The following is a 15,231-nucleotide window of genomic DNA, read 5'->3' as shown; positions in this document are numbered from 1 at the left end:
ACTTACGGTGCACGAGAAGAGAGAGAGAGAGAGAGAGAGTCAAAAATCCTCGCTTAAAGCCTCATTCATTCGGCCATTTTTTTTTGGGAGGGGGCGAGCAGCTCTGGAGATTGAGTCACGTTAATTATGAGACGAGACGTTGAAGATGGTCGTGGCAATGGAGAACCAACGGCTAGGACTGGAGCGGACGATAACAACAGCAAAACTTGGGAACAAGCTGGACGGAGAACACCTCGGTTCTTACAGAAGATAGAGGGTGTCCTGCTCATGGGCCGTGTCGAAGCCAAGGGCATAGAACCTCTCCCTGCTCAAGAACGCAAGTCGACGCGATTTTGGAATATATTTACTATATGGTGTTCTATGAATATGAATATTCTTGGGTATGTTCATCTCTCTTTCTGTCTCTGTCTCTGTCTATACAACATACACATACACGTGTTGTACAGCTAGTAGTAGTGCTATGCATGTATATATATCAAGTATATGTATACCGTACATGAGATGCTAACTGATCAAAAGAGTTCTATTTGGTCTGCTTGGCCCCAGTACATATGGCCTTGGACTTCGAGACTCATCACTCGTAATCCTCTTCTTCTCCTTTCTCTCCAGCGTGGCACCGGCTTACCTGGCTACGTTTGGTCCAAAGACTGGTATGAGGCAGATGATTCAAGCGAGATTTAGCTTTGGGTGAGCCCCGAATATCAAGAGTCTCTGAGCGTGGTACCGTGGCTAACCTCTTCTCAGACGCTACCTCGTCTCTGTCCCCGTCCTGCTCAACCTGGCTACACTGACTGGCTTCATGGTCATAATCTGCATCGTGGGAGGGCAGTGTCTATCCGCTGTATCAGACGGCAACCTAACGCCCGACGCCGGAATCGTCATCATCGCCCTGCTGGCCCTCCTCATCTCCTTCTGCGGCTTTGATATCCTACACTACTACGAGACGTACGCCTTCTTCCCTGCCGTCGTGGCCATTGCTATTGCCGCAGGCTGTGGTGGAGACGATCTTGCCAAGCAGGCCGCTCCCGCGCAGGCGGCCACTCCCGGGGCCATCATGAGCTACGGCATGATTGTCGCTAGCTACATGATTCCTTTTGCGGCCATATCCAGCGATCTGACGACGTATTTCGATCCCAAAGTTCCGTCGTGAGTTTTCCCACTCTCGTTTTCTTCCTCCCTCTCTTTCTCTCACTCTTACCAATGTGACTCGTTACTGACCCTTGCAGATGGCGCGTCTTCATATACACCTTTTCAGGCCTGGTTATACCCACGGTCCCCCTCATGACACTCGGTGCAGCCATAGCGGGTGCGCTACCCAACGTGCCGTCGTGGCAGGCCGCATACGACAAGACGCTGGTGGGCGGCGTGCTGGCAGCCATGGTGTCGTCGGCAGGTGGCTTCGGCAAGTTTGTCATCGTGGTCCTGTCACTGACGCTACTGGGCAACGCCGCAAGCACAATGTACGCCATCACGCTCAACTTCCAAGCCTTGGTGCCGTGGATGGTCCGTGTGCCCCGCTACGTTTTTGCCCTGGTGGTCACGGCCATTGCTATCCCCGTTGCAGTACGGGCCGTCGCGTCAAACTTCTTTGGCAGTCTTGAGAACTTTATCGCCCTCATCGGCTACTGGTCTGCCTCGTATGTGGGCATCGCGGCCGTGGACCACATCGTATTTCGTCGCCAGTACCACGGTGATAGTGGCCCCGTCCCCTACGAGGAGGCCTACGACCACCGTGTTTGGAGCGACACGTCAAGGCTGCCCATTGGCGTTGCCGCGCTGGGCAGTGGTGTCTTGTCGTTTGGACTCGTGGTGCCTTGCATGGAGCAGGTCTGGTGGACGGGACCTATTGCGGAGACGACGGGGGACATTGGCTTCGAGGTGGCCTTTATGTTAAGCGCCTTGTTCTATGTGCCGTTGCGCAAGTTGGAAATTCGATTGACAGGGAGGTGATGACTCTTCTCATATACGATATAACAAAATAGATCCCAGCATGATACACAGCCTTCTCAAATGAAACCACAAAATCGAATAAAATCACAGGAGAAAGGAGAAAGGAGAAAGGAAAGGCTCCACCCTACGTACTCCGAACTCGTAAATACAGTAAAACTGGTCATGTTGCGCGGAGTGTAGTATGATTTCATCACTCCCACCGCAAGCCACGCGCTCCGCTTTTCTGTCCCCCTCGTTCCTTCCGATTTAGTCCGTACTACAATCTTTCCTTCCATATTTTCAATACACCAATTGGCGAATCATACAATCAAAAAGGGGAAAAAAGGTATGTGGTTGTTTGCGCCTTCCCAATCGTGACTCACACGGTGATTCTACTACGCCGCATAAAACCTGCAAAAAACAACACTGTGTGTACAAGTCACACACACTATGGCTTAGAAGGACTTTACCCCACCTTACCTTATAAGCTGCATCTTCCTTCCTTCTCTTCTTCACTTCTCTTCCTCTTTTCTCTTTCCATACCAAACATCCACCGTCGGATGAGATTTGCCTCCTCATCCGCGTGCCCCCCCGAGCAAATCTGCTCACCGTCTCCCCTGATCAGCTTGTAAAGAAAGCCAGCCTCTCTCTCCAGCGGGAGAGGCGCCCTACTCTGCTCCCATGGCGGTCCAGTTCTCATCAGCATCAGCAACAGCTGTACTCCGCGGTCCCTCATTCTACAGGCTGCAGCAACCCAAGGAACCCGTCCCATCAAAACTTTGACGGGTTCCAACAGGAACGAGGTCACCAACAATATCAACACCAACAGCAGCAAGATTCCTTTTCGCAGAGTGTCAGCTATCACCACCGGGCTCAGACTCTGGATTTTAACGAAACCGTACCCCACGACACAGATCTTACCTTTTCGGACCATCAGACCTTTTTAAACGACACCAGTAACTACGCTGATAACAACGACAACATCAAGAACACGGATCTCTTTGAAATAACCACCGACGACCTTGATTGGACTTCTCTCGGTCTAGACCCCTTCGGAACTCAAATACTACAACCGAGGACTCTAGATCCAGATATGGGAACTAACTCTACCGAGGACAACATGCTTTTTGGAGAGCAAGTCATGGCTACTACCATGTCGTCACTGGATGGGCCGCAGACGGACCTTGGCACGGGAGGTGGTATGTATCGGACCCCCCAAACTCTATTAGGCTGCTTATATTTTGATCGGTTGGAATCTGCTGGTACTAAAAATGGTTATAGATTACTATCCATTTGACCGCGTGGCCAGTTCCATGTCCAATTCTACGTCCAACCCGGTCAGCCCGCCAAGCCCACTCCAGCCAACAGTGGTATCATCGGTATCTGCGGAAAACACTCCTGCCAATGGCCTTGATCAAAATTCCTCGTCACCTTCTCAGTCAACCTCGTCTGATAAGTCGCCTTACAAAGCTCGACAATGCTTGAATGATAAGAACGACAAGGAAGACCCCTGGAACAAACGCCATCGCAACACCATGGCTGCTCGACGATATCGCCAACGCCGCGTTGATCGACTCGCTGATCTTGAACGTCGTCTCGAGGAGATGACATCCGAGCGTGACGATATGCGTGTTCGTTTGGCTCGTCGAGAAGCTGAGGTTGGTGCCTTGCGGGATGTGTTGTCTGCAAAGAAGTAGTCCTGCTTCTGCCTGCTTTTTATTTGTCGTATTATATCTGCTTGTCTTTAAAGGAGTGATGATTGATAGAAAGGATCAAGGGATGTGTCTGACGATTCAATGGTTGTGATTTCTATCCTAGCTCAGGCATGGGGGATATGTCAGCTTTGATTCTCTGGGCCTGTAGACATACTAGATAGCGAACGATTGTTTCCCTTTTTCCTCATAGCCACAACGAGGCAGTCGTTGAAGCATCAGACGATGTCGTTCTCTTCCTTTCGATTTGCATGGTTTCATATAAATCATTGCATTTGTATCAAATTTTGTTCGTCTCATCACTTAGCTGGTTGGAGTTTGACGTGCTGAGCCATCATAGACTTACACCACGGCAATACTCATCTTGGGCCTTGAGAGTTCCGGTATCATGCCCAAGCATCTCCATCGGATAGTTGATTTGACTTTCTTTTTTCCTTCTTCTTCACAGATCTAGTGTCTATACCAAAAATTTATATACATCGACAACTACTAGTTTTCCTATCTCTCTTCACCCTCATGATGATCCTTCATGATGGTTTCCTCCTTGGTATCTCGCCGTAAGAGATAATGACTCATTCTGCATCACAAGTATACCCGTTTGTTGATAATTTCAAGAACTAAAGCCTTTGCTAACAATTATGTCTTTGCCCATTTCCTTTTTCTCTCTTTTTCTCTTACTTCTAGTATATTCGGAGCTCATTTATATCTCATTTGCTTAACGATGGCGCAGTATCCTCTTCACTTGGGGGAATTATGCATAAGTTGTGCAGGGTCTATCTCAGTCTTGCACATGGCGGGTAATTGTGGGGAGGATTCACCATTGCGCACGGTGTGAGCCAGACTGATTCACAATTACTCATGTTGACTCATTCAGCGAGAGAAGAGTTATAGTGTATATTTTTGCATGGTGTAGATGTAATTGATTGATACTAATACTCAAACAATTGTCTTCCTATCTGTGTCAATTTCTTCTTTTCTTCTTCGTCTTAGAATATATACATTACCCGTCTCTCACGTTTTCTACTGTCAGAAATGCTCCCGATTGTGTGTGTTTCAAGATTTCTTTGCTTATGAGTAGGAGACGTGCTGCTTCCTGCTTATTTTGCTACCCTATAAACTGCCTAAACGACGAAAAGAGGGACGGAGAAACAAGCATGTGCTCATATGATACAAGTGCTACGAACTTGCGTTTGTCAAACATCGAAAAATGACGTACATGACGGATATCAGGGACAGGCCCCCAAAGTACGGTGTACGGAGTACTCGTACTAGAATGATTGATTGGTGACAAATAACAGTGCAACACGGGATTCGTCTTGACATGATCACGGGAGCGAGGCTCGGGACGTGCCAAATGCTAAGGGCCGTCGGAATATACGGAAGGAGACAAGGGTAACCCCGGCGTGTGTTAGGTCCGGATACGTAGATAATTACTCGTACTTGAACCATCATTAATCCAGACCAATAGTTTGATCTCGATGAGAATATGACGACCCCCGCGATAAAATCCCATGGTTGGCATCAAGGTTGCCGCTTTTTGTTCAGCTTGGGATGGGCGCTACTGAGGCTGAGCTCGATGAATGCTGGCTGAGCACTCGTGATGATCGTGCCCATCTCCACAGTCAAACTGAACGAACATTGCTATACCCCGAAGAAGCAGGGCACGTCCGAGATGATACAAAGAACTCTGACTGGACAATGGACGAGTGGCGATGCAACTGGGAGATTACAGAGCAGGCTACAGCCTGTTACTCCGGAACATGAAAAAAACTATACACGGGGAGTGCGGCGTGACAGAGGACGTGACGACATGTCTCAGCCACCAGATCAATTCTTGTCGTGTGATGTGTACATGGGTCAGGCGAGGCAGATGGAGATGATGAAAGATGGGAGAGGGGAGGGGACGATTGTTCTCACGCTGGGTTGATCCAGGGGGGGAGGAATGGGTCCGAGTCGGGGTCGGCAAAGAATATCCGTTTTTTTCTTGGTCAGTGGGCACTGGGCAGTCAGATTGAGTCCAGCAGGATCGACTGGGGGTTCCGTAATATTGGCACGAGATGGTGTTGAATGACGACAAATACGAGAGCTGGTAAGAGCCTGGGGGAGACGGGGAGATGTGGAGGAGAATAGAAGAGTCCAGCATTAGTCATAATATGACTAATTCCAAAGGCGAAGAGCTGTACAGATTAAATATAAAAGAAAAGAAGAGGAAGAAAAGGAGGAAGAAGAGACGGAGAGAGAGAAAGGCATGGAAAGAAGCATGACCAGGCTGCAACGCACCACCTGCCCGCGATATATGACACCAGGACGGGGTACGTATATGTAGGTGATGGGAAGGAAGGTGCGGGTCGTCAGACGCCTGGCACTTGCCGTGTGCCGTACAGCCTCGCATACCATTGTAATCCCACCTGCAATAATACTTTTGGTGGTGATAATATCTGACCCTTAACACATCTTCAACGAACGCGCCATAGTCTTCATCATTTTCATTTTTCATCATTGCCATATCACTCTTATTCTCCGATACATACTATTACAGTCATATCTGTACGGGCACAGGAACTCTGTGAACAGTGGCATCCAGACAGCTAGAATCAACCCCACCTGCCGCTCCTGTGCCACCAGGGCCCTGCGTCAGAGCTGTCGTACCGTAATATCCCACCGCCGACGGCAATATATCTGGGATATCCTGCTTCTTCCAGGACTTGGCGATAGCCACCTCGTCAGCCTCTCCAATATTTCAAGATCAGTACGGACCTTATCTCTAATTATCATCTGTCTCTTACTGGCTTGGCAAGCTGAATATTATGTTGACGCTGGAGAGAAATACTCCATCTGTACATACGCCCAGCAGTGCCCACACGCTTCTCACATCCGTGGTACTAAGACTTCACTATTACTATTAGTGATGCAGGTAAAGCCCTGTCTATCGATTTACAGACACAAAAAAAAAAGGCGCCATCAGTGGACCCGTCAGTGGACTCGACCTCTATAACGAAAGATCACACGCCCGGCACACATCGATTTCACTACGACAAGACCAAAAAAGACCGGCGAGACCAAAGGCACCCACATGCCACACACCCCCGCCCCGCCTTGGGAGCCTTCAAGCCTTGCCTTGACAATCGCCGTCTTCGATCAACGCTCAGGCTCGGAGCTTTTTGCCTCTCTTTCTCTTCGGCCGACGTCCGTCCATAATCCATCTTGACATCGCTTTTTCTTCTATTTTCCTTTCTCCCTTCTTCGCCATTGCTGTCTTATCCTGCGTTCGCCTTCCACCTTCCGCTCCGTCGAAGCCCTCCGACCCCTCATCCCTGCTGCCTGGGATCCAGTATTACAAACAATCCGCTCGAGCCTTGACGCAAACAGAGATCGTCTTGGCTCCCGGGACCTTCCCACGATGCCCGAATATCGCCATATGCGCTCCGGGAGTCTCAATATTCCCAACGGCCAACGCAGCGGCGGCGGTGCTGCTACTGCTACCATGGGGCCCCCACGGTTTGACGGCCCTCGAAGCCCTCCAAGTACGTCTCTATGTCCCATTCTCTCTCCATCTTTTTTTCTCTCTGTCTCTTTTCCCCTCTATCCCCCACTTGCATTTCGCCATTCATTCCTCCTTCCTTCTCCAAATTACCTCCATTAGCCCACGCTCCCAACTGACGATCCGACAATCTTCTCAGATACATCTCACGTGCCTTGCAAGTTCTTCCGCCAGGGAACATGTCAGGCTGGTAACGCCTGTCCCTTCAGCCACGACCTGGGAACATCTGCCGAGACGGTCTGCAAGTACTTTGCCAAAGTAAGAGAAACTCCCCCCCCCCCCTCCCATCTCCCCACCTCACTCCCATGCCCTGCTAACTACCACAACAGGGCAATTGCAAGTTTGGACCCAAGTGCGCCAATATCCACGTCCTCCCCGACGGCCGACGCATTAATTATGGCAAGAACGGTGTCACTATAGGCCACGGGCAACTTGCTCCCGGTCAGAGCCCGACTTCGCCGACGCCCTCGAACTCGGCCGCCACGCCAGTCGGTGCTGGCGGTCCCCACAGCCCTTCGCCTGCCCGACCTCCCACCTCGTCAAGCGCTCTCACAAACTCGCTTTACCGTGACGACCATGCCTCGCCCTTTGCCTACGACGACCGCCATCACCCCGGTCACCTTGGCCGCCAACCCAGCCACGACAATGGCCCCGTCATCGACGTCCCCCCATACACCCGAAACGGTGGCTCCAACTATGGCTCGCCCCGCGATGACGACTCGCGTTATCTCGGTCTCTCGCCAATGGGCAGCACCGCCAAGGGCCTGTCCATCCTCGACGCCCCCCTCCCCGCCTCATTCGACTCTAACGGCATCTCTTATGCCGCTCTCTTTCCTGCCGCACCCTGGCCCTCGTCGGTCCCCTCCAAGTTTGGTTTCGAGTCGCCCTCATCATCTCTGAACAACGCCAAGGACTCTCGCACCTCTGAGACGCTGAAGCTCCTCCACACATCGGCTTTTGGCTCCGAGTACCTAGCCACCCCTCTCGCTGGCAGCCCCACCAACTCGCAGTATGGCGGCATAGGTGACGAGTACTTCGGCAAGCGCACTATGCACTCGTCGCGCCTTGCCGCCAGGCCCAGGATGGTCAGTGCCAGCCTGCCTAAGGCCACCTCGGCCGTTGATCGCGACTGGGAGGCCGGGTTTGCGTTTGACGACTCTAACGACAACGTCCCCGAGAACTACGTCCCAGAGAACCTACAGGACCTGCTTACCCCGGCCGAAAAAGCCCGTCGAGGATCCATCCGCGCCGACGATTCCAATTTTGATGGTCTCTCCAAGTACGGAAGCCCCATTGGTACCAGCCCTGGTCGTTGGGGCCCCGCCTTCCCCCGCCAAAAGGATGACGATGACCTATCCAGGTCAGCCCGCGTCGCGCCCTCAGCCTTTGGCCACGTCGGCAGCCCTCTGCGTAACTCGACGCTGGCCCAGGAGATGGGAGGTGTCAATGGCTCCTCAGCCTCATCGCGCCGACCCTCGACGGGCATGCGCTCCAGCAGCGAGTCCATGTCGGTCTTGTCTCAACAGCTTCAGTGTAGCCGTCTGAATGACGCCATCAGTCCTGCGGGGAGCGGCAACAGTTTCAACAACCACAACCACGGCAGCAACCACAGCAATCCCCACAACCCACTGCTCCACCCGTCGGCCGCCCGCCACTCCACGGCCACGACGACACCAGTTTCAGTCTCGTCGGCCGGCAAGGAGCGTAATATGGAGCGTCACGTTTCGAGTGGCAGCATCAGCTCCTCGGTCACGGGCCGCCTGACAACGCCCATCGACGAGGAAGACCCAGACTTTGTCTTTAGCATGGAGGAGGAGGAAGACGATGCTGCTACTATCAAGTCCCACAAGAGAGGATCGTCTGGCATCACCATGGGCAGTGGATGGGGTGGCAGCTATGCTTCTGCCGTGTCTGGTGCTAAGAATGGGACGACTAAGGGCGAAACCAAGGATGCAGACAGGTGATCATGACAATTGCCCTCCCCTTTTTTCTCTTTTTTCTCTTTTCTTCCCTCCTTTTTCTGATGTTTACTCCCTTTTGTCATAAGCGACCGCCTAAAAGAAGAAATATGTGTATGATCTTTACGTTCTGTCTTCTTTACATCTCGGCTTTTATACTCGGATATGGCGCCATGTTTCTTGTTCTTTTTTTTTCTCTTTCTTCCTCTACCCTCTCCTTCTCCTTTCATCTTTGGTCTTCGGTTTCATTGGTACATGAAAAGACAGTTTCGTTGGTAAAATGGAAAGACAAAATGCAAAATCCTCGGTTGTTTATTTCTTCTTCTCATTCTTCTTCTATAACTCTTCTACTTCTCTACTCTTTTTTCTTCTCCTTTTGTTTTTTCCCTTCCGCTCTCTCTAGATGTCGGTCCTCTGGGCTTGTAAACTTCCTGAGATACTTGGACACATCTTGGTATTTACTACACGGGAACACATTACCATGGGGGTCAATAATACATTGGGTTCTGGTGGCGTTTGTCTAGCACTCAATAATGAATGATTATAGGGGTTGGTAACGCTCTGGGAAACTGTACGGGTTAAGGATCAATTAAGTATTACAGAGTCCAGAAGCATGCCTGTTCTTTGCGCATTTAGTTCAAAACAGACATTGTAAAGAATCAGACAAAAGGAGCTTGTTTTCTATACACTAATACAATGGGGATGACCCCCAGTCTCTCTATAGTAGAAAGACATGGTTTTTTTGGCTTCTTCTTCTGTTCACCACTTCAACTTCCAACACACCCTTTCCCGTGCCGACCATAGTATTCACCATTGTCCCGCCCTCCCTTCAGCCTAAACTACCTAGGGCGTGTTGTACTCATATATGGAAAACCATAAGATATGGCATAAAGCTGGGGTGCATGTATCGGGATCAGGGAAATTTTAGACGGCGATAAGGAAGAGCGGGAATCTTATATGCGATTATCGGGATTATTTACGCGGCGTCGGGCTGGTTGAGGATGTAGGTGACGGCTTGCTCGACTAGGGAGGGTGTTAGCAGGAATGCTATCAAGAATCAGAGACGGAGAAAGAGAGGAGAAGAGAGCATACTGGAGTGGATAGAGTCGGCGTCTTTGTCGGGAATCTCAATACTGAACTCCTCTTCGATGGCCATGACGACCTCGACGGTGTCAAGACTATCGAGACCGAGGTCATTGGCAAAGTGAGCGGAGGGCTTGATCTGTAGAGCGAGAGGTAAGTACAAGTGAGAGAGACAAAGGAAGGGGGGTATTGCCTGGTTGATACGGGGGGAGGATTAAGCACGTACGTTGGAAGCGTCGTTGACCTTGTCGAAGCCCTGGAGAAGGCTCATGATGCGACCCTCGACCTCTTCCTTGTTCAGGGCGCCACCAGCAGAGTACATCCTCACGGACTGGATGGCGGGGGCACGGGGAGCCATAGCGACGGAGGCGCGGGGGACAGCAGCAAAGACGGACTTGCTGGCAAAGGTGCGCTGGAGGGTAGCAGGACGGATGGCAGGGGCGGCGGCGCGAGCCGAGCGAATGAAGGCGGAGCGGAACATGTTTGCGAAGGAGGGCTGTGAGGAGTAAGAGGTTCTATAGAAGTTTTCTATCGAGAGAGTGAGAAAGAGAAGGAAGGAGATTGGGTGGGAGGTTGATGGGGAGGTAGTAATTGTGATGGATGAGGCGGACAGGGATAAATTTCTCGCGATTCTACGGATACGGAGTAACGAGCTGGATCCCCAGAGATTTGGTTGCTTTACGGGGGCTTACGGGGGTCGGCTGGAAAAGGGTCTGACCAATGGGAGTATCACGTGAAGGCAGTTTTGTGGATGACTCATCGGATTGGTGGTGGCTCTAATTGGCCCACTGTTTGCCGATGGACTACCCGGCAACGCGAGGAGAGGAAGCTGGGGGGAGGGGGGAGCTCCTTCCTTCTGATTCCGGGGTGTTTGAAGGGGGCTTGTTTGTTCTTTCTGAATGAGGGGCTCTTATAATGGGGTGCTCGAAAATTGACAACCGTCGGGAAGGAACGACGTGGGGTGGCTACTGCTACTATGTTTGAATGTGCTACATTCCATGTCATCATCACCACCTTCACCACCACTGTAGTACATGCATTTCATCAACCTGCTCTTTACTCTATATCAAGCCATGCACGCGTCTTAGTGCTCTCTTCTTTTCTCCCACCAGAAATCTCATCGCTTTCCAGAGCATCCCTCCATGTCCACAGAAGTAGCATCGTGGATCCAAATCCAAAAATACCACTCATGACAACCCCCAAGCCGACAACCCAGTACCAAGTCACATGCTGCTCCTTGGATGCTACCGTGACTGACAGCCAAACAAACACGGCCGAGAAGCTGCATATGTAGTCATACTGGAGCAGGTTGCGAAAGAAGGCATCTGGGGTTGGCGGCGACTGCAGCAAATATTTGGGAAAAAACATGTCCACCAGTGACAGCCCAGAGCCCCATAGCATCCAGTGGTATACTGCTGCGTTGACCACGGCCAGGGAAAAAGCAGTGCCGAGTCTTATCTGTCTGCTGCTTTGCTGGGACACGGACGGACCAAGAACCTTGGAGAAGAGCCAGAAGGTAACTGCTCCCCAGACGGGGTAGAACTGCCATACACAACACCACCAAATGCGGGCCTCGTAGCTCGGGTGCAGGTACGAGGCGAAGTGAGGTACGTAGTAACCGATGACTACAGCTGGAAACAGTGCAGCAGACTGAACAGTGGGTATGGTACCGTCATCTTGCAAAGAACTCCGTCGTCTCCGTACTTGAATTAATAAGATGATGAGGAAGATGGGGAAAGATAATCCGGCAGTGGCGAGCTGACCGACGAAGAAGAGGACGGAGGGCCTGGACCGATATAATCAGCACAGTTCCGTTTTGGCTATGGCTACTGACAAAGACTCACCATCTCAGGACGGTACTCCGATTTACATCCCGGCATGACTCGGCCAGGAAGATGGCATATACGCCCGCCAGCTCAGTCAGAAAGACGAGCGACTGCCAGTAAGCCGGCGGATCGGCAGGGTACAATTGCAGCTGGGAGAAGACGACGACGACGATGCTCAGCCATCCGTCGATAGCAGGAATGCCGGTAAACGACGACGGCAGAGGAACCTCTACCCCGCGCATGGAGAAGACGCCGCCGTCGATGGTGTTGTGCACCCTCTCGGTCACGCCTGCCGGGCCGGTGAATGAAGCGATGTGGACCATGAGGAGGGCCAAGAGCACGAGGGAGGCCGTTGTGATCAAGACCGAGGAAGCCATGATTCGAATGATTCGATACGAGGCCGATTTGGCTTGTTGTTGTCTGGTCCAAGATGCATGTACGACTTGTGTGTCCTGGACACGTACGACAATCTTTACATTCAATGGGCATCAACCGGGCGGTACGGAGTACAATGAACAATATGCAGGCGGGGTAACTGAACGCCTACAATAAAATCGCCGGCTTACGGAGCTCTTCTGCCACTGTGTCCAAATCCCTGCTTGGCTTGCATGGAGCAAGCACCCGACGACGATGACGACTCCTCATACGATGTGGGAAAAGAAAGAGAGGGGAAAAAAGCCCGGCCGAACTTTTCTTCGTCTTTATCTCTTATCTTTTCTACCTGAAAGACGTCGGCGATTAGCTCGGATTCGACGTGGACGAGTACGGACTACACCATCCCTGTCGTTCGAGGTAAACCCCCGCAATGGAAGCCGCCCGCAACTTATTGGTGACACAGCATCACTTACAATTACTGGCTCAACTCAACCGATGGCAAAAAGAACACAAAGCACATGCATCGACTTTGCCTTTGTTCAGCGCATGGGTTCCGGAACTCTCTATTCTGTAGTTCTCAATCTTTCCTCCAACTCTGTGTCTCAAAACTCTGCCATCCAAGTGTTACCCTGACATACTAAGAGAGAGGAGGCAAGGACTAATCAACTCCCTTGTCTACCTCAAATAACTGAGCTGTTAGAGGGAAAGACAGTTGAAAGGGACATAGGGGGAACGGAGGAAATGCTACGGCAAATCGCCCAATCATTTCCATATGATTCCGTGTTCACGTTGGCCACCTTGATGTCATGAAGCATCAGACATATCACGAAGCCCAGGCCAGGAAACTTGCACATGGTGAGAAGGGTTCCCATGTAGGAAGGCTTATTCCTGCCTCACGGGCCGTTACGGCGTGTCACAACTGACACTAGACTCGATAACCTCGACGCGATTTGTCTTGACATTTTTGCTCCTAATATAGCAATTTCCCCTGTCCCGACCTGTCTGATAATCGTCCTCCGTTATTCAGCCATTTGACTCTGCTGCCTCTGCTTTTCCAAGGCGGGGTCTTGTAGATTATTCCTCGTCCTGGAAGGTGGATTATGCGTGAACAGACTACGAGTCCACGGGCCTTTGCCGGTGAAAGACCGAATGGACCGACACGGCAGTTCTCTACACCGAAGAGAATCAATTGCCGACAAGATTCTGATCATGGTTTATTCACCCCAACAGCTGAGATACAGGGCAAAGTCAAAAGGAGAATAAGAAGGATAATAATATGCCCTGGAAAACCAACAAGAAACCTTGTCAATCTCTAGACTCAATCGACCAGACACAGCAGACACAACATGATTCGGTGACACACTGCACAGGCAGATACACCGGCAGATGCAACGGAACCATGGGACCCGTGGATTCGTGAACCTGTAGACCGTACAAGGGATGATGCCATGTTTCAACACGTCGATCATCAGGGTCGAGTTCCAATGTTGGACACCGGACGGGCAGACGTTCTAGGCTGAATCGCCTTGTCGCGGGAGATGAACGTCTTTTGATCGCCCTGACGATTGATCTCACCGACCATGCTCGAGAAATCACCTCTGCTTCCACCTCTTCAAGTATACACATACACTCCCCCCCTCTTCTTTTTCTCTTTTGTGCGTCCCTGTTTTATTCGTTACACCGGTACCTGTAATATACTTTCTCCTCACTTAAGCTGACCTTGACCCCCTTTACAACTATCAGCAATGAAGCTCCTTTGGTCTCGCCCTACTTGCTGCTCTCGGCGCAACGTCCTGCCTCCTACCCGAGTAGAGGGAGGCCGGGAGAGAATACCACCATCCAGGCGGTCGTCCTAGCAGGTCTCGTTGGTCCCCGTCTCTCTCAAAACGTTCATTCAGCAGTTTTGCCGTTGGTACCGGTAATTGTTTCGAGCACGGCATCATCGCACCTACAGGACTCGGCATGGGGGGTTCTGACAAGGACTTCATTCTCAGCGTGGATGAGGTGACGTTGGGCCTTGCTGGTCTCCAAGCTGCCTATCCTGACAAGGTGAAGCTCCCCAGACCGCCGTTCAAGACGTATGAAGGACGCTGGATGCAGGGGGCGGTTGTGAGAGTCGAAGATGGGAGTGGCGACAACGGCATTCTGGGTCCCCGGGCCTTCATCATGAGCGGGATTTCGCGCATGTGAGAGGGGCGGGCCTGATCGCGTCCTGTACTTTGTGGCCGACCTGCTAGACGCCTATGAGCATGGCTTGGGACTTATGTACGGAGGGAGGAATTCTTGGTGCTGGATGTGGAAGATGCCTTGACGGCTGGTACCGTCATCCTCCCTCTGGCCAACCCGGACGGCGTGGCGTACGACCAAACCACAGGGACATGTTGGTGCAAGAACCGACGGCCACTCTCGCAGCTGAGGGGCAGTACTGGTAAAAACCGACAGCCCATGGGCGTGGAAATCAACCGTAACTCTGACTTTTTGTAGGACTACAAGGCGGCCTTCAATCGGGGCGTGCCTTAGTCCAGGACGGTGACTTCGGTCGACTAGTATCGGAGATTTACCACGGCAAGCCAGCCGAGTCGGAGCCTGAGACACGGGCTGTGAAATGGATCCTGGCCAGCTTCAACGAGACGCTCTCGTGGATGGCGGACCTCCATTCGTACGGCGGTAAAGTTTTGTACGCTTGGGGCGACAACAATGCAGGCAGACAGGACCCCGAACAGACGCTGAGCAACCCGGAGTACGATAGACAGAGGGGATTTATGGGGACGGATCCCGTCGACAGCCGGTACAAGGAGCACATCTGA

General features: G+C 51.6%; 6 protein-coding genes across 6 annotated transcripts; 4 read left to right on the top strand and 2 right to left on the bottom strand.

Moving 5' to 3' along the window:
- Positions 1 to 267: 267 nt before the first annotated feature.
- GMORB2_2396 (Purine-cytosine permease or related protein) lies at positions 268 to 1,950 on the top strand (the record flags this gene model as incomplete). Its single annotated transcript, XM_035464376.1, has 4 exons — positions 268 to 380; positions 520 to 687; positions 745 to 1,146; positions 1,227 to 1,950. The coding sequence occupies 4 exons, from the start codon at positions 268 to 270 to the stop codon at positions 1,948 to 1,950; spliced, it is 1,407 nt and encodes a 468-aa protein (XP_035319562.1).
- A 1,292-nt stretch (positions 1,951 to 3,242) lies between these two features.
- GMORB2_2395 (bZIP transcription factor) lies at positions 3,243 to 3,626 on the top strand (the record flags this gene model as incomplete). The annotated part of the gene is made up of 1 exon (XM_035464375.1): positions 3,243 to 3,626. The coding sequence occupies one exon, from the start codon at positions 3,243 to 3,245 to the stop codon at positions 3,624 to 3,626; it is 384 nt and encodes a 127-aa protein (XP_035319561.1).
- A 3,415-nt stretch (positions 3,627 to 7,041) lies between these two features.
- Positions 7,042 to 9,146, top strand: GMORB2_2394 (Zinc finger C-x8-C-x5-C-x3-H type (and similar); the record flags this gene model as incomplete). Its single annotated transcript, XM_035464374.1, has 3 exons — positions 7,042 to 7,165; positions 7,322 to 7,440; positions 7,512 to 9,146. 3 exons carry the CDS (start codon positions 7,042 to 7,044, stop codon positions 9,144 to 9,146), a joined length of 1,878 nt encoding a protein of 625 aa, XP_035319560.1.
- A 970-nt stretch (positions 9,147 to 10,116) lies between these two features.
- Positions 10,117 to 10,704, bottom strand: GMORB2_2393 (NADH dehydrogenase (ubiquinone) 1 alpha/beta subcomplex 1, acyl-carrier protein; the record flags this gene model as incomplete). Its single annotated transcript, XM_035464373.1, has 3 exons — positions 10,117 to 10,163; positions 10,233 to 10,362; positions 10,450 to 10,704. The coding sequence occupies 3 exons, from the start codon at positions 10,702 to 10,704 to the stop codon at positions 10,117 to 10,119; spliced, it is 432 nt and encodes a 143-aa protein (XP_035319559.1).
- Positions 10,705 to 12,063: 1,359 nt separating this feature from the next.
- GMORB2_2392 (uncharacterized protein) lies at positions 12,064 to 12,426 on the bottom strand (the record flags this gene model as incomplete). Its single annotated transcript, XM_035464372.1, has 1 exon — positions 12,064 to 12,426. One exon carries the CDS (start codon positions 12,424 to 12,426, stop codon positions 12,064 to 12,066), a length of 363 nt encoding a protein of 120 aa, XP_035319558.1.
- A 1,743-nt stretch (positions 12,427 to 14,169) lies between these two features.
- On the top strand, positions 14,170 to 15,231 carry GMORB2_2391 (Zn pept; the record flags this gene model as incomplete). Its single annotated transcript, XM_035464371.1, has 4 exons — positions 14,170 to 14,183; positions 14,323 to 14,610; positions 14,698 to 14,852; positions 14,909 to 15,231. The coding sequence occupies 4 exons, from the start codon at positions 14,170 to 14,172 to the stop codon at positions 15,229 to 15,231; spliced, it is 780 nt and encodes a 259-aa protein (XP_035319557.1).

This window comes from Geosmithia morbida, assembly GCF_012550715.1.
Source record: "Geosmithia morbida isolate 1262 chromosome Unknown scaffold_13, whole genome shotgun sequence".
NCBI classification, from domain to species: Eukaryota; Fungi; Ascomycota; class Sordariomycetes; order Hypocreales; family Bionectriaceae; genus Geosmithia; species Geosmithia morbida.
Note: the sequence above shows the minus strand (reverse complement) of the source record. Positions and strands in the feature narration are given on the sequence as shown.